This window comes from Carex rostrata, chromosome 7 (genome assembly GCF_964058835.1).
Source record: "Carex rostrata chromosome 7, lpCarRost1.2, whole genome shotgun sequence".
Taxonomy (NCBI): Eukaryota; Viridiplantae; Streptophyta; class Magnoliopsida; order Poales; family Cyperaceae; genus Carex; species Carex rostrata.
In genome coordinates this window covers 1,614,718-1,633,776 of record NC_135924.1, presented here as the reverse complement: position 1 = coordinate 1,633,776, position 19,059 = coordinate 1,614,718, and the positions used below count along the sequence as shown (strand labels likewise).

At 34.3% G+C, this 19,059-nt stretch overlaps 2 protein-coding genes across 2 annotated transcripts in view; both read left to right on the top strand.

Moving 5' to 3' along the window:
- Nucleotides 1–19,059, top strand: part of LOC144556909 (disease resistance protein RPP13-like) — an 87,224-nt gene that overhangs the window by 59,421 nt on the left and 8,744 nt on the right. The window lies entirely within an intron of this gene.
- Nucleotides 3,041–19,059, top strand: part of LOC144556911 (disease resistance protein RPP13-like) — a 79,028-nt gene continuing 63,009 nt past the window's right edge. The window contains exons 1-2 of the mRNA XM_078305411.1: nt 3,041–3,789; nt 4,831–5,619. Of these exons, the coding sequence (XP_078161537.1) occupies nt 3,170–3,789; nt 4,831–5,619 (1,409 nt within the window). The 5' untranslated portion in view covers nt 3,041–3,169. The remainder of the gene's footprint in view (nt 3,790–4,830; nt 5,620–19,059) is intronic.

Below are 19,059 nucleotides of genomic sequence, written 5' to 3'. Positions count from 1 at the left end.
ATTTTGACGAGCGTGTGTTTCTTATTGTACTAAATTACAACGAATGAATTTATTTGGGACTAACGAAATTAGCTGTTGGCATTTTGCTTGGGCCTAATAATGGTGATTAATATATGGATCGTACTAGGAAATTAGAAGGTAAGTTTTTACGACCAATTTAGTTAGTACTGCTTAATCGTCGCATGGTTTCAATAATAAATTTTATTGGGCCTAATGGGGCTTTTTCCAGAGACCAATATTTATTAAAAGTAAAAACCAAGGTTCTTGCATATGGTGTTATTTAATCATAATGGACACATTGCCATTAATTTTTTTTATTAGGAGAAGCCCTATGAAAAATGGATTCGAGCTAACACAACCGACACGTATGATTTATAGCCGGTTTGTTTTCACATGAAAATTGGGAATTCACGTGTCAAGCGCACGCTAAAAATATTTTTAAAATTTTAAAATATTAAAGTTTACGCCCCTTTTATTACATATATATGGAAGACTTAGTTATCTAGATTTGAATATTTCTTTTGAAAGAAATAAAACATAAGAAAACAATTCAACTTCTTCACGTTACATGTCATCATATCCGTTGTATTGAATATTTATTGGGAATTAATAAATTAGAAACCCATCTTTTGTAACGTCTAAAGGGCAAGTATAATAAATTCAATATTGAACATGTCTTTTTCATTTTTTGAGAATTTCTATCAAAGCTAAGAATCGACCGGTTGGTTTGTTGCTTTCAATCCTTATAATATTGGTTTGATTTTTCTTTAGTTATATATAATTGAATTGGCTGAAATATAACTATCCGTGCTTAATAAATTTAATTGGTTCACTTAATTTAATCAACTTGGTTATATACAATAAATAGTATAATTTTATTATAGGATCAAGTCCAATTTTGAAATTTTTTAAATTCAGAATAATCCAATATATACCGAGTCCGTATCCCTTAAAGTAACTCAACTTTTGAGTTTTGATCCAGACCGCCTGATCAGAAATTCGGGCCAATCTGGTCCGTGGTGAAACACATGGGACCCCTTTAATATTTGTGTTAGAGCATAATGAATGGTCCTGATGAAAACTAAAAAATTGGATTACTTTAGAATCCAAATTCATATATACCTACATCGGATGATTTGACTGTTTGATCCATGCTAAAAATGAATTATCCCTTCCCACTATTTATTATAACAATGAAGACATGGTAAGCATGATTTGAATCAGATTCCGTCGTTCAAGCGCTGAGAAATACATATTTAATGTGGTGCACATTATCGATCTCATCTAAAGTCAATGGAGTAGATCAATCATTTCTCTTAAACAATTAAGATAAACTCCACACACAAAAAAATAATTATCATTTTCAATTAATTAATTAATCTTATGAATGCATCAAACAGTCGGCCAATTGAGACCTTTATATAAGCTCCACCACAGTCTGACAATATTTTTCAGTCTTGTAGAACACATCATGCCATGCATTTTTAGGATTTTTCTACTATTTTTAATGTATTTTTGAATCTCAGTTTTTGAATACTTTGAATCTCAATTTTTGAATTTCCCTATTCTGTCATTTATGCATAAGTATTGTGCTAGTAACATAATCTGCCCTTTAGAAAACCCTATACCAGTCAGAGCTACAGATCCAAAAAATCCCAAAATAAATCATGCATGTAGATTAGGTTGTGACAAACATTTTCATTAAAAGAACTAGAAAAATAGTGTATCCAATTAGTCAGAATCAATTCTCAAAATTTCATCAGTCTGAAAAACGTGTACAGCAGACCTGCTGGCACAAAAGTGAGTAGAAACTATTTAAGTAAAATTCCAACAAATATGAAAAAATTCATTGCAGTACCTAACAAAATTTAGAACAATTCTGTGATGATATATTATTGACTCGCATTCAAAATTTGGAAGAAAAGAAATCAGCAAAGCAATGTGCTGTGCATATAAATAGGGTGCTATATATATCCTTGTCCTCTTAACATGAAATTACTTCTGTAACTGAATGGCCATGGCTAACTACTAATCATCATCTCACTGTTATCATTAGTCTCTAGCAGCATCACATAATTGTTGTAATTAATAATCCTAACAGAATCAGTTAGCTCATAGCTCATAGCTCATAGCTGTTGCTCTCCAGTTGGCTGTGGAATGGAGAGCTGCAATGCATTCCTATTAATAAGAAAATAATTCAACTTTTGCAACGTCTAAAGGGCAAGATTAAAAAATTTAATGTTGAACATGTCTTTATTTTTTTATAATTTCTAACTAAGCAGAAAGTTGCCCGGTTGGTTTACATTGCTTTCAATCCTTATAATTTTGGTTTGATTTTTCTGTAATTGTAGCTGAAATGGCTTAAATATAACTAGTTGTGCTTAATTAATAAATTTAATTTGGTTCCCTTCATTTAATGACCTTAGTTATATACAATAAATATCTTCTGTGTAATTCAACTATAGGATCACGTCCAATCTTGAAAGTTTCAAAATTCAAAATAATCCAATATATCTATACTGAGTCCGTATCCCCTAAAGTAACTTTATTTTTGAGTTCTGATCCGGACAGTCTAGTCAGAAATTCAAGCCGATCCAGCCCGTGTGGAACACACAGGGCCCCTTTAATATTTGTGTTAGTAGAACAACGGTCCGGATCAAAACTAAAAAAATTGGGTTACTTTACGATCTGAATTCATATATGCCTACTCCGGATAATTTTCCCAAATCTAATTATCCCTTCCCATTATTTATTATCTAATAATGAAGATATGGTAGGCATGATTTGATCAGACTCGTCGGTTGAGATGCGCTGAGAAATTCGTTTTTAATATGGTGCACATTCACGATCTGATCTGAAGTCAATGGAGTAGATGTAGATCAATCAATTCTTCTTAACCAAATAAGTTGAAGTTAATACACAATAATGACCCACAATATGGCGTATGTACGTCATGCATGATCATTATCATTTTCTACTAATTAATTAATCTTAATAATGCATCAAACAGTCGGCCAATTGAGAGCTTTATATAAGCTCCACCGCAGCATCTTATTGGTGTACTGCACAGCAAAACTAATACTGTGCTTTATTCACAAAACAGTTCATCCAGATACCACCCAAAATATATATCCACTCTCAAATTTCTTTAATACAACTGAGAAGCTAGATGGCTGAGACCATTGTAAGTTGGGTGCTCGGCAAGCTGGGTGATGTTGTAGTTAACGAGGTTTTACTCCTATACGGCGTCGATGAGAAAGTGAAGACAGTGAACCGTGAACTCAGCCGGATACAGGCTTTTCTCAAGGATGCTGACAGAAAGCAAATAAAAGATGAGAGACAAAAGCATTGGGTAAAGGAGGTCCGAGATGTGGCTCACTCTATAGAAGATGTCATAGACACCTTTCTCATGGAGATCTCTCAAAATCCACAAAAATCGGGCATGAGGGGGACCATAAAAAATATGTTTAGAAAAACCAAAAAACTCCCAGCTGTACACAAACTTATAGATGAGATAACCCAGATTCAAACAAAGATGAGAGAGATTGAGGATAGCAGAGTTAGATATGGAATAAATAATTTGGGTGAGGGCAGTACTGGAGATATCAAACTACCCGTCAGACCTCTGATACTACCTGATATTGATCCCGATATTGTTGGCTTCAAGGCAGACCAGGACCACATTGTTAAGGAGTTGCTTGATAAGACCACTACGAGACGTTCGGTGGTCTCAATTTTCGGGACCGGTGGACTCGGAAAGACTACACTTGCACGAAAAGTGTACAATTGGTATAGGCTTTTTTATGTTCTAAATTGTGTGATTTACTATCAATTTTATTTAAATTCACCTTTCTCCCAGTTTTAAATTTTTTCACAAATTTCGTTTATAAAAATTACACACTTTACTTAATATAATTAAATTAGAAAACATGGTTAATATAAGTAAAATAAAGAAACTTCCGTGTCTTTCTCGTATATATAGCTTAACTACTAGCTACTTAAATAAATATTTGTTTCCCAAAAATTGCTATAGGTGATTGCTTTTCTGTAGTTATTAATATATATTTTTATATTGAGTAATTATAAATAATTGTATTAGTATTGTATCGGATATTTATATGGGTTTCGAGTCGGGTTCTGTGGTGGGTCAGATAATTAAATCAAACAGGTTACAATATTGGTTCCGAGAACTTATCTTTGGTCTAGTGGCAAAGACACATGGTCTCTATGTGAGAAGTCATGAGTTCGAAATCCGGATGGGGGGAATCCCTTGTTATAATAACAAGGGTATTAAATAGTTGGGTGGCTTGACCTCCAACCTTAAATCAAAAAAAAAAATATATATTGGTTCCGGTTCGGATCCTAATTAGCTATTTAATTATTAATTTTTTAATGTACCCATAATTTAACTGATTATATTTCTTAAACTATATCCTATCCAAGTTAATCGGATCAGCGTCGGTTCCAATTTAAATAAGATTAATTCAGTATCGAATCAGAACTGGGTAATCGGGTAGAAGGAGCACCTGTATTCAAGAATTTCAGTAGCCCCGTCAATAGCTTTTTGCAACGTCCTGATAAAAACAAAAGAAAAAAAGAAGAAGAGAAAAGTAGAAAACCCTTCTGACGCTGTAGCATATGCATCTATATATATATATAGATGTCCCCAGTCTAATGGCCCAATTAACCCTAACCCAATAGATTGGCGCCAATGCAAATCATAATTTTCAGTTTACCCACTTTGCCATATTAGCGTATATAAATTTATCGAGTCCTTCGTCATCATATTTTGGTTATATTAATATCTAATATAATCTTTTGTTTTTGCAGTAATGACGTCAAAAGACAATTTGATGTTCGCATATGGGTATCTATTTCCGAAAAGTTCGGAATAATTGATGTCTCCAGAAAGATAATGCGACAATTAAATCCTTCTTATTCTATGAACTTGAGTGATCTGCCAAATGAAGAACTAGTGATTTATACTGAGATTCACAATTCTCTTAGAGGAAAAAAGTACCTCATAGTCCTAGATGATGTCTGGACAATCGATCTATGGACTCAAATTAGTGAAGTATTTCCAGATGAAAAAAAGGGAAGTAGAATACTTGTAACTACTAGGTTTGCTGATGTTCCTAAGGGCATGGATCCCGAAAGTGAACCATACATGCTCCAGTACTTAACTGAGGAGTTAAGCAGAGAGCTTTTGTTAAAGACAGTTTTTCCTAATCATGATTCAAAAAAAAGTTCTTTTGATGATCTTTCTGATATCATAGGTCAATTTGTCCACAAGTGTGGTGGGCTTCCTCTCGCATTGGTGGTTTTAGGTGGTTTCTTATCAAAGAAGCCCCGCAACCATGCTGTTTGGAGTAGCGTGTTCCGAACAATGAGTTGGCATGTCGAAGGAAAAAATTGTAGTGAGATCATAGGCACTAGCTATGAGGACCTGCCATTTGCTCTGAAGTCGTGTTTTATGTATTTTGCCGCATTTCCCGAAGACTATTCAATGGATGCTGAATCATTACTTCGAATGTGGATTGCAGAGGGATTCATACCACAAGAAGATAACAGAACATTAGAAGAAACTGCGGAGAGTTTCTTAGAGGATCTCGTACAAAGGTATTACATCATCTTTATTTAATAATATACACATGTTGATGTAACGTGAAGGTTTTAATTGAATAGTCTTTAAACTAAATTTTTTAATTGAAAAAGAAAGGAAAATAATTTTCCAAGCAACGACATATTTATTATTTTTAAATGTTAAGTCTCAAAATTATATTTTGGGAAATATAATAAGTAATAACAAACATTGATATTTTAGAAGCATGGGGCTGCAAATTACGTGATGTCACTCTGTTTGAGCTGTCCATTCACCAAAATATAAAGAAAAAGTAAATAGGTAGCAACGGGTTTGGAGAATTTTTTCTGTAGAAAATATTGGGAAAAAATAGTATCTTAATTTTTTTTCATGCATAGAAGAATCAGTGGTAAAAATTATACAGATCCTGCTATGCATGAAAAGTCAAAGTACTTTTTCTGTTTTTCTCTTTCTTTCTTTCAATAAAAACAACTTATGTATACAACATTAAACTAAATTGTTCTAATACTGACTATTTTCTTTATGATATCTTTAATCATTGAACTTAATTTTATTTTCTCATTTTATGCTAGGAGCATGATTCAAGTGAATAACAGATCAGATGTTGGTTCCATCAAAACTCTACGCATACACGATATACTACGAGATCTTGCTATCCAAAAAGCCAAGGAGGAAAACTTTCTCCTGGTATATTCAAATCCAGATGAAATGAGCTTGAGCAAGGCCCGCCGTGTGGCAATTCACAATCCAGATTGTGATCAACTTATAATGAGCCCAAACCTCTACACTCTTTTGTGCTTTCATAATGGGAGCATGCCGAATTGTTCTAAGCACAGACTGCTCAAAGTGGTAAGCATTGGAAGAGAGAACATAATAGAGTTGGGGATGTTTGTGGAATTGACTCAGTTAAGATATCTGAGTCTTTCCGGGAGGCTAAGTGACAACCGTGATCAAGAATTCTTTGATAAAGTGATAGGAAAAATGAAATTTCTACAGACCCTTCAAGTCACATGGCTTAAAACAATTAATGGCCACTCCTTTGAGTTTCCTAATAGTGCATGGAATATCAAAACACTGAGGCATGTTGGTCACTACATAGGTACTACAAAACTCCCAGCATCAGCCAAATTAACAAATTTGCAAACTTTAAGTTTGGTGAAGCCCACACAATCATGGGAGAAAGAGTTACCTCATATACCCAATTTACGTTCATTTGTTTTGATAACCATATTGTATCCATCGAAGGCAGTTGTCCCTTTTCTGTACACATTAGAACACCTAACACATCTCCAAATAATGCATGATCATAGTGTACGGGACATACTTGACATGAGAGGTTTCCCATTTTATAACCATCTACAATCTCTCGAACTTCATTGCTTAGGCACCACTAAATGGACTCTTCATGAGGATATGCTCCCCTGTCACCTCATTGATCTCAATATTAAGAATTACGGCTTCAAGCAGGATATAATGCCAGTATTGGAGAAGCTACGCTGCCTTAAGATTCTCTTACTTCATGAAGCATTCAAAAGTCTAAAAGCGACCTGTTCCTCTGGAGGCTTTAGTCAGTTACAAGTTTTGAAGCTTTTTTCCTTATCAACAGAGGAATGGGAGATAGAGGAGGGTGCAATGCCGCTTCTTAAAAAACTCACGATTGATAATTGTGGTGAATTGCGTGTGCCTCAAGGGCTACAATACCTTACCAAACTTCAAGAATTGGAGTGGGAAGATGTGGGTGATTCCAAGGCTAATTTGGTCCGCAATTTATGCCAACATGTCCCTTCAATTGATTTAGGCAGACAATAGAGCCACAAACTCCTCCATTGTACATTTTACTCTTCCTATTTAGTACTTGTCATTGTCTAGCTTCTCTTATTTTTCTTGTATGTGTGCATTGAATCATTAATTTACTGTCATGTATATGTTGAAATTGAATATGCATGAAATCTCAATTGCATATTTTTATTCCTTTTTTCTTAGTAGTTTTTCCTTATTTTACTGGACCAATAAAATTCCACTAAAATAATATTGGAGAATTGATGACTCTAAATGAGTACTACTAACTTTTAGTATATAAATATATACTTAGTTACTCTAATTCTATTATGTCGGATTACAAGCGCATAATCCTATCATGTAGTAGTGTCGGGTGTCGATCCACAGGGATAGATCTCTAAATATTTAACAACTTAACACTAGTCTAGGTTCTTCGGGTTGTTTGGGTAGCGTGTATAATTAATAAATTATAAAAATAAAATAAGTACAGGGTGATATTACAGTTTACTCTTGTGAGGGTTTAGGTGGAGATGCTAACTGTTGTAAGCCAATAATAGGGAGCCTCTTGGATTTTAGATGAAATCCTTCTAATTATCTTAATACATATTTATGGTACTCATGTCTATCCACATACGGCCTTCTGTCACTACCGCATACGACCTTCTATCACTACCGTATGCGGTATAGACCACCCCGCAGACAGAACCGTATACCGGTACTATTATTCCCTATGGATGCCTTGGTTCGGTTCTATGTATATTTGAAAGGTTCTCCGACTCTAAGGTCGGCTTGTGGGGGACAATTCAAATTATCACAGGATGTAATATAATTAAACCACTCACACTAATCTAATTAATCACATTCCTCTATTACTCGCTAAGTAATGACCCTAAACCCTACTTATTACAAGTAATAAATAAAATACTTATTACAAGAAATAAATAAATTCCTAATTATAATTCGAGATGAGATCTAATCTATATCCTGCCAAGGGAGCCCACTGGGTTCTTTGGTCTTCAATTCACAATTCAGATTGTGATCAACTTATAATGAGCCCAAACCTCCGCACTCTTTTGTGCTTTTATAAAGGGAGAATGCTGAATTGTTCTAAGCAAATACTACTAAAAGTGGTAAGCAATGAAGACAAAGAGGGGACCAAAATAGAGTTGGAGATGTTTGTGGGATTGACTCAGTTAAGATATTGAGTCTTAGAGGGAGGGTATGTGACAACCATGATTAAGAATTCTTTAAGAAAGTGATAGGCAGAATGCAATTTCTGCAAACCCTTCAATTCTTTCTAGGTGGCAACTATTTTGAGTTTTCTATGAGTGCATGGAATATGAAGACACTGAGGCATGTATGTGCCGTTAATTTGGAACTCCTAGCATCAACAAAATTAACAAATTTGCAAACTATTGGTATGGCGGAGACCACACAGTCATGGGAGATATGTTGGAGGAATCATAAAGGCCAAACAATTACGTCTTATCTAGAGATCAAACACTTACATCTCATCTAGGGGTCAAACACTTACACCTCGAGGAAGAAGAAACAATCCCCACCTTAACCTAAGGACCGTCATATGCCAAAGAGACTCAAAACATAATCTTTAGTATGGAATACAATACCTGATTCTATGTCGTTTGCCATTGAATATCCAAATCATATGGTGGAGCAATAGCCGTCTCCGTGAGCGCAAGACAAGACTCTAGTTGACAAGAATTCCCTCTCGCCCTTTTGGTTGAATCGTGGATTAAGTCTTCCAAAGCAACAAGATTCGGCCTTGAAAATTCCTCTCCAATTTCTTGATGGGTTTCTCCTCTCAATTATTTAATGGTGGAAGAAGGGAAAAGGCACTCAAATTCTGTATAAAAATATCTTCTCTTCAGAATTCTGAGTTGAGTTAGTTATCCTGTGCCTTGGAGACCCATCCTTATATAGGGTTATACATTTGGCACCGTGAGTGCGTCCGCACTAAGGGTCAGTAAACTCACATCCATTATTGTATCTCCCCTAGCAAACTCAACATCCTCAAAAAATTTTGCATTTCCCGTCTCAAAAACTGAAAATTCTGTAGGATTATAAAATTTATAGCCCCTTGATCGCTAGGGATACCTAATAAAATAACAACTAACAGTCCTTTCGTCCAGTTTCTTTTCGTGTGGCCTATAAGGCTTTGCTTCAGCTGGACATCCCCACACGCAAATGTTTCAAATTTGACTTTCGTCCATTCCACATCTTGTATGGGGATTTGTTAGTTGCTTTAGTGAGCACTCTATTTAGGATATATACTGTTGTTTTTAAGGCTTCACCCCATAGATTCTTTGGTAAAGTAGTGCGACTTATCATACTTCTTACCATATCTTTAGCATTCTATTGGGGCTCTCAGAAACATCATTCATTGCCGGCGAACCGGGCAATGTATACTGAGGCACAATGCTGCATTCATCTATGAATTGTGCAAAAGGCCATTTACATTGTTCACCTGATCCATTATATCTGCCGTAATTTCACCACCACGGTCAGATCTAATGGCCTTAATGCATTTGTTACGTTGTAACTCAACTTCTGCTTTGAAACTTTTGAACATGTCAAGGGCTTGATCCTTTTCCTTAATTAAATATATGTAGCCATATCTAGAATAGTTATCTATGAAACTAATAAAAATATTGTTGACCATTTCTTGTAGCCATTGAAAACGGATCACAGATATCGGTATGAATTAATTCTAAGACTTCCGAATACCTATTGGCTTCATATTTTTTGAAATTGATTTGTTTCCCTTTTATGCAATTAATACAATCACTAAGATCTGAAAAATTTAAGGGTTGAAGAATTTCATTTGACACAAGTCTTTCAATTCTGCGTTTAGAAATGTGACATAATCATTTATGCCATAATGTAGCTGAATTATCATTAGTTAATTTTCTTTTCTTACTATTTGTATCCACATGCCAAGTTTCAATATATAAACTATTGACATACAAAGAATATAGATTATCATAAACCAAAAGAAAACCAGAACCAACCTGTTTTGAATCATGAAACAAACTAAAGTTTCCATTTCCAAAAGCACAAGTAAATCCATACTTATCTAATGCAGAAATTGAAATTAAGTTACAACTAAAAAATGGTACAACAAAAGTCTCATACAAATTCAAATAAAATCCTGATTTTAATAATAATCTATAAGTCCCAATAGCTTCCATCTCAACTTTATTGCCATCGCCCACAAAGATGAATCTCTTATCATCACTTGGCTTCCAACAATTTAGGCAGCCCTGCAAAGATATACTTATGTGAGGAGTTGCACCTGAATCTATCCACCAAGTATATCTATATACCATGCAGATGCGTTGAATTATTTGGTCACTGTAGCCCTCTGGATCCGTCCTCTGTAATTCAAGCAAATGACCTATCATTGTTTTCTTTATTTCACCACAAGTTGTTCTGTGCTCTTCAATTAGCTTTTGAACCATCTCTAACTGCTGCTTTATCAACTGTGCCTTTTTCTTTATCACACCATTTAGATCGAACCACCTAAGAACTGGTAGAAAGTCTTCTAAATTAGATGCACCGCCGCTCAAGGCAAATTGCTCCTCCACTGATTTCCTAAATCGCTTCGTCTCCTCCATGTCCCCAATGTTATCTCCGTAGAACCTCCTTCCTGCTATCATTGTCATTAACACATTTAGCGACAATTGAAATAAACTTGTTTTGAGCTCCAACTTGTTCATCCCATCTGAGCTGTTTGACCCAACAGAACAAGTCTTATTCCATGACTTGAAGAGTCGGTGAGCCATGTCTTCGACCTCTTTTGCACGAACATCTGACGAGGCATGTAACTGCTGAGAAGAGAGGAGATCCACTGTTGCAATCTTCCTGACACTACGCCAATAGGGACCGTAGTTGGCCGCACCTATTCCGGTGATTTTGAATCCCTTGTGTTTAGTAGAGGATATCAATTGGGGTCGGTTCGCTAATGCCAAGTCGTGGGTTGTGAAACACTCTTCAGCCAATAACCGAGAAGAAATGACGAGGACCGGCTTAGGGCCGAAGCGAAGAAAAGTAATGGGGCCATAGTTTTGTGATATGCGCGCGGGCCAGAGTATGGTGGAGGGGCTTTTTGAAAAGATAGAGGTGGCCGATAAAGGGCAGTGCCGGAGGACTAGGAGGCAGATTTTTTTTGTTGATATAAGAGAGAACAAATTTTAGAAAGACAAAGACAATAGTGGAGAGGAGGATGCTCTGTAAAACTAAATTCAAAGAAGGCATTATTAAATTGAGTAGTGAATCTAGTGATGTCTTTTATTATGATGCCATATTAATTCATCTTGGGAAGGCTTATAAATAGAATCGGATAGGGTGGTAGGCTTACAAACAAATAAATAATTATCATTACAAATTTGATACCAATAGTCCAGCACGGCAACACTTTTCCAGAATATTCTATATATGTCGCATCCGGCTCAGGACTTCCAACAAGATAAAGGAAAGAGGAAATTCGATGCATATTTGTTGACAAAAAAATAATAGTGGGTATTATGCCTTGGACCAATAATAGTGGGGTCACTAAAATTATTTTCTGTTATTCGATCCGTATTATATTTGATAAGGGTTATTTTAACTTGACGAAAGTACGAACTAAAAAATCTTACTTAGAAGTAGGGGTGTCAAAAAAGTTCGTGAATCGATCGTCACTCGTTTCCTAACAACTAGTTCGTTAAATATTTGATCGAGATGATAATGAGTCAGCTCGTTAGTAGCCCGATCCATATTAAACGAGTTCGATCTGAGGTTTTGTTTGCTCGCTAGCTTAGTTAGATATGAATTTTTGTGTATTTTATGTTATTTATCTTTGCCTAGCTCGGTCTAAAAAGTTTAAAGAATTTATTTATTTTTCTAAAATAAGATCTAGTCAGACCTAGTGAATCACCAATTGACTCATGACGATTACGATATGAGATTTTAACTCAGATCCTTAAACTCAACTCAGTTCCAACTCACATAGTTGCTAAACAAACCGATTACGAACTGGACTCAACTCGTGACCACCCCTACTTAGCAGATAAGTATATGACTACCACTAATTAATATATATATAGTAAGGCTACCATAGATTGCAATGTATAGATATTTTTGTACATTGGACATAAATCACCGGATTCAAAGTCCAAATTAATAACAGATCCAAACCGTTAATCTTGTTCTCGATATTAATATGTGTTTGGAGATCAAATTTTACATTTTTTGGAAAAAAATTCTACTTTTTTAGATTTATTGAAAATCTTTTTTTTTCAAACAAATATGGACCATAAAAAACAACGATTTTCAATAAATCTAAAAAAATAATAAATTCTTTTCCAAAAATATAAAATTTGTTCTCGATATTAATATTAGTTTGGCACTCAGATAATAAGTTATGTATATTTTAAAAAACCAGTAATTAAACCGGTTGAACCACCGGTCCGACCAATAAACCATTGAGCCGAAACTTTAGCAATTCGATGTCCGGTCCAGTTCTGATAACATTGGTAGGAACTACTGTAGGCTATACTCTAATATATATAATCTTTCTTATATAAAAATTTCCTTATATATAGGTTTGTTAGGTCAGATGGAATTTCTCTTGCTTTTTTTTAATTTATTTTAAGCTTTACTTCCATGCAGGTCATTAATTGCTTAGCTAGAGCTCTGGGGTAACTTAATTAATTATTTTTTGGAACATATGATAGACAAGTACTACATATATGATGATCATTTTATCCCTGGCCAACATATGATAGACAACAGATTTATATATATATATATATATATATATATATATATAGATTAAACATACAGTGACTGATCAGTGAGGTGAGGATATATATGAAATATTAATGGAAGCTGGTTAGTCCACAATTGCAGCTGTTATATGCATTTAAGCCGCATTAATTAATTAATTATTTGCTAATATTTCAAAAGGAAATAGCGTCTGTGCGCTACTAACTTCACTACATTTTGTTTAATAATCTACGCATTAATTAAAATGAGCCTCCGAAACGTGATTAATTAATTAATTATTTTTTTCAAAAAAAATTGAAAATGTGCACTTAACCCACATTTGATTGTAAAAGAGCCGCAAAAGGGTTGACAGAATCTAATTCCCTAATTTGGGATTATTGTAAATTGTGGCTATATATTCTCTAATGCATAACTTTAGCATAATAACAATAATATTCTTAATGCACTCAACGAGCTGCCGACAAAACGATAATTCCTAATTTGGGACATTTTATGCTTAATATGAACTGCAATTACTGTAAGGAACAACTTGTGCTTTTGAAAACAGCACAATATAATCGAGTACATCTTAAAGGGGGGATTTATAGAGGAACATTTGGATTAAAAAAAATTATACTAGATTATTAACATAATTAAAAACTTTTTTTGTTTTTATATTAGAAAATTAGAAATACTTGGAAATGAATATAGACAAAACATTGAATCCTGCCACATGAAGTTGGCATTTTTCGCAGCTAATTTGGGACAAATGAAATTAGCTGTTGGCAATTTGCTTGGGCCAAATGGTGTTTAATGGATCGTACTAGGAAATTAAAAAGTAAGTTTTTACGACCAATTTAGTTAGTGCTGCTTAATCATCACACAGGTTAATTTCAATAATAAAATTTCTTGGGCCTAATGGGCTTTTTCCATGGCCCAATATTCATTAAAATTAAAAACCGGAGTTCTTGCCCCCCTTCTATTAGACATGGACGATTTAATGGTGTTTAATGGTGTTATTTATCATAATGCGCACCTTACCATTAATTTCTTTTATTTGGAGAAGTCCTTTGAAAAATGGATTCCAGCCAACATATATATAACCGACACCTATGATATATAGCCAATTTGTTTTCCCATGAATTAAAAATTAGGAATTTACATGTCAAAGCGCGCTGAAAATATTTATAAAATTTTATAATATTACAGTTTATGCCCCCCTTCTATTAGACATGGACGATTTAATTATTTAGATTTGAACATTCCTTTCGACAGAAAATAAAAAATAAGAAAATATATAATTCAATTTGTGCACATTACATGTCATGACATCACATTTGCTGTATTGAATATTAATTGGAAAGTAAGAGTGAGTCTGTGGTAATACGCGTATTACCCTTCCAACTGTAATTCAAAATCTGAGCTCTTCAATTTTCGTCAAAATTCGTGCTGTGAATTTCGTTGGATCAAGCACTAACGGAGTGACTCTGTTAAAATTTTGAGAACCTCCGTCTATTGTTCCTCTCTCCATCACAGTAAACCCTTCCTCTACCTCTCTCGGAATGAAATCATGTCGGAGGCTCGCGCCGACTCTCATCGACGTTCCCTCACTTTTGTGCTTACTCTCGCTGACAGGCCTCTCTCTCTCTCTCTGCTCTCACTTTTTCCAATCCTATTTAGATGTTTTTTTAGAGGGACAAAAAGAAGAACAATTAGTCGGTCAGAAATCTCTCACCTAATTTTTTAACATCCTGCTCTTTGAAATTAGGATTTTAGCTAGTTTATTTGGCTTATTGCCAATTTCTTCCTATGGTCTCTGATTTGTCAAATAGGTTTACCAGTTTCAAATATATGAAACGGGCTCTTGCATTTTTTTTAAAAAGAAAATTGCATTTTTTTTAAAAAGAAAATTGTCAAATAGGTGTTGTAATTTTGAAACGCTGTCGGTGTATTTGTTTTTGTAGGTTGTGGTTTATTTTAGAGCGTTTTCAAATAACAAAAGTAAACCTGTAAAATTGATTTTCATTTTTGTATGAGGCGTACAACTTTTTAAATGAATGTAATTTTGAACATTGGTGTCATTTTGGACCTTTGAGGAAAAAAGAAAATTAGGAGCAATCAAAACATTATAATAGTTCATTATGTAGTACAACATATTGTATCTTGAAATTGTTTTGGAGTCCATTTATTTGAACCATACACGACATGTGGATTATGCATCACATTTGGTACCTTTACTACATGAATCATCATAAGAGTTCAAAACATTCACACAATTCATGAATATTGCTCCACACATATATTTTTACAAAATCACACACCTACATATCAGACTTTATAACTCTACAAAAAAAAATTGGTTCTTACATTAGACCATAAGCCCTTATACAAATCATCCACCAGTTAACACATGTTGTATAAAACCGTTCCTATTCTAACATTGTAATCTACCCTTATAAGTGCATACGCAATCTCGATCCCCTCATCCTCTCTGTTGCAGTAGACGCCTTTTAGACCATTCATCTCTCTTTAGCATTTTTCAAGCTTGACAAATTTCATTGTATGCTCTCCAGTCTTAAATATTTGGATGGTCTGTCATGACATAATCCACAATTTCTTTTGAATTTGATATCACGACTCTCTATTCCATTTGCATGTTTACGCATCAGAGCACACCCTTCAACAAAAACTCTTGCTTTAGCTTGACTAGCACTGACATTCTTAGAGACCCATTCAATTATCTCCCTTCTTTAACTAGGTACAATCCTATACGCGCTTTACCCATTACTGACCAAGAACCATCAATAAAACACAGAAATGTGTTATCAGATATGCACAATTTAGCTTTACAAACAAGAACCCTCACAAATGCTTGGTTTAAAACAAAAAAATAACCACGACAGTATCTACATTAACACTAAACTCCAACAAGCAAGCTGCGCTGTCATATTTACTCTGATCGTGCTTTCAAAAGATGCTAAAAGTTATAACCAGTCAAGACAATTAGTGAAAAGATATAAAATGCTTAATTACATAATTATCTTGGTATCTTCAATTTTGCTCATAAAAAAATGTTATTTCACCTCCTTTTTTATACCGGTACGGTCATAAATCCACTGGTTATGAACCTAGATAGTGCCGCTAATGGGATAAAATTTAAATAAAAAACGGATGGTTCAAAACTGAAACGAAACAAGGATAGAATCTAGGGTTATACCTCTACAAAGTTAAGATTTTGTGGCAAAATCAAGTTATCTCCTAAAATTAATAGTTTTCAGCGATAGAGTGAGAGAGAGAGGTGAAGAGGGATGACAATTACCAGATCGAAACGTAGAAGATGAGGAGGCTGTGGCGGGTTGAGCAGCCTTTCGACAGAGGGAGAGGGGAAGGGAGCCGTTGCGGAACTTGGTCGATAGAGAGGGGCCTCGGCTGTCGGAACAAATTCGACGAGGGAGCGTCAGAGAGATTCAAGTCGAGCGTGTGCGAGAGATCGTCTCCGACGCGATTCCATTCCGGGGGAGAAAGGTAGAGGGTTTTATCGTGATGGAGAGAAATAATAGATGGCGGTTTTCAAAAGTTCAACAGAGTCGCTCCGTTAGCGAACTTCACAGCACGAATTTTGACGAACATTGAAGAGCTCAGATTTTGAATTACAGTTGGAAGTGTAATACGCGTATTACCATAGACTCACTCGGAAAGTAATAAATTAGAAGCACATGATCTTTTGCAATGTCCAAAGGTCAAGATTAAAAATTCAATATCGAACATGTTTTATTATTTTTGAGAATTTCCAACTTAGCAGAAAGTCGTCCAGTTAACTAATTACATTGTTTTCAATCCTTATAATTTTGGTTTGATTTTTGTTTAGTTATAATTGAATTGGCCCAAAAATTACTAGCTGTGGATATATATCAACTATGAGTTGGTTCCACTAATTTAATCACCTTAATTAGTTATATTCAATAAATATTTTTTGTATAATTCAAACACAAATTCCCCTTTTCTGTCAACCCTAATATGTACCGAGTCCGTATGGATCGTATCCCCTAAAGTAACTCATTTTTTTAGTTCTGATCCGGACTGTCCCTCTAATATTTGTGTTAGATCATAATGAACGGTTCGGATCAAAACTAAAAAAGTTGGGTTACTATAAAATTAATCTGAATTCATATATAGCTGCACCGGATGATCCAAGCTAAAAATTAATTAGCCCTTCCCACTATTTAGTTATTATCTAACAGTGAAGACATGGTAGGCATGATTTGAATCATATAAAGTGAATGGAGTAGATCAATTATTTTTTCTTAAACAATTTTAAGATAAAGTCAACACACAATTAATATAGCGTACATCATTTTTCTCTACTAATTAATTAATCTTATGAATGCATCAAACAGTCTGTCAATTGACATCTTTATATAACCTCCACGGTACCGCAGTCTGACACATCACACATGCCATTAATTTTAATACTAAATTTTACATTTTTATTATTTTTTTTATTTTTAAAGAATTTTTGAATCTCAGTTTTTGAATTTCCCTTTTCTCTCATTTCTGCATCAGTATTGTGCTAGTACCATTAATTATCTGCACTTTAGAAATCCCAAAATAAATCATGCACGTAGATTAGGTTATGACAAACAATTTAATGAAAAGAACTAGAAAAATGGTGGATCCAATTAGACAGAATAAATTCTCAAAGGTGCATCAGTCTTAAAAACCTGTACAGCGGACCTTCTGGCACAGAACTGAGCAGAAACAATTTAAACAAAGCTCCCAAAAATATGACAAAATTCAGGGAAGTAACTAACACCATTTAGAACAATTTTGTGAACTTGTATTAGTAACTCACACTCAAAATTTGGAAGAAAAGAAATCAGGAAGGCAGACTGAAAACTTGTCCTCTGAACTGGAAATTACTTCTGTAACTGAATAAGCAAGGCTAACTACTAATCATCATTAGTCTCAAACAGCATCACCTAATTGTTGTAATTAATCATAACAGAATCAGTTAGATCACAGCTGCTGCTTCTATTTGTTGACTCGGTTGTCCAGTAACCTCTGGAATGGAGAGCTCCAATGCATTCCTATTAATAAAAAAATAATTCAACTTCTGCACGTTACATCTTCTTTATTGAATATTGATTGGAAAGTAATAAATTAGATACTCATCTTTTGCAATGTCTAAAGGACAAATTAAAAATTCAATGTTGAACATGTCTTTTTATTTTTTGAGAATTTCTAACTAAGAAGAAAGTCGCCCGGTTGGTTTACATTGCTTTTAATATCCTTATAATTTTAGTTTGATTTTTCTGTAGTTATAGTTGAATTGGCTGAAATATAACTAGCTGTGCTTAATGACTAAATTTAATTTGTTTCCCTTAATTTAATCACCTTAGTGATATACAATAAATATCTTCGTGTAATTCAATTATATATAGGATCACGTCTAATCTTGAAAGTTTCAAAATTCAAAATAATCCAATATATACCGAGTCCGCATCCCCTATAGTAACTCAATTTTTGAGTTCTGATCCGGATTGTCTGGTAAAAAATTCGGGCGAATCCAGCCCGTGTGGAACAAACAGGGCCCCTTTCATATTCGTGTTAGAGCAGAACGAACGGTATGGATCAAAACTAAAAAAATGGATTACTTTTTTTTTTTGAGTAAGAAACAGGAGTCAAGCTCCTATTTTATTTAACCGCGATTGGTTTATAAAAGTTGAAGGGTTTTGAGAAGTAACCCTTCAATGTATTTACAATAAGAAAAACTTTTCTAAAAAGTAAAAACAGAAAAAAGAAGAAGAGAGAAATAACAGAATGAAGAAACAATGTTTAAAAAAAGAAAAAAGAAAAAGAAAGGCAAAATGAAAGTTTCTCCTATGTTGCTGTTGTGCTTCTTCCATGTAAGA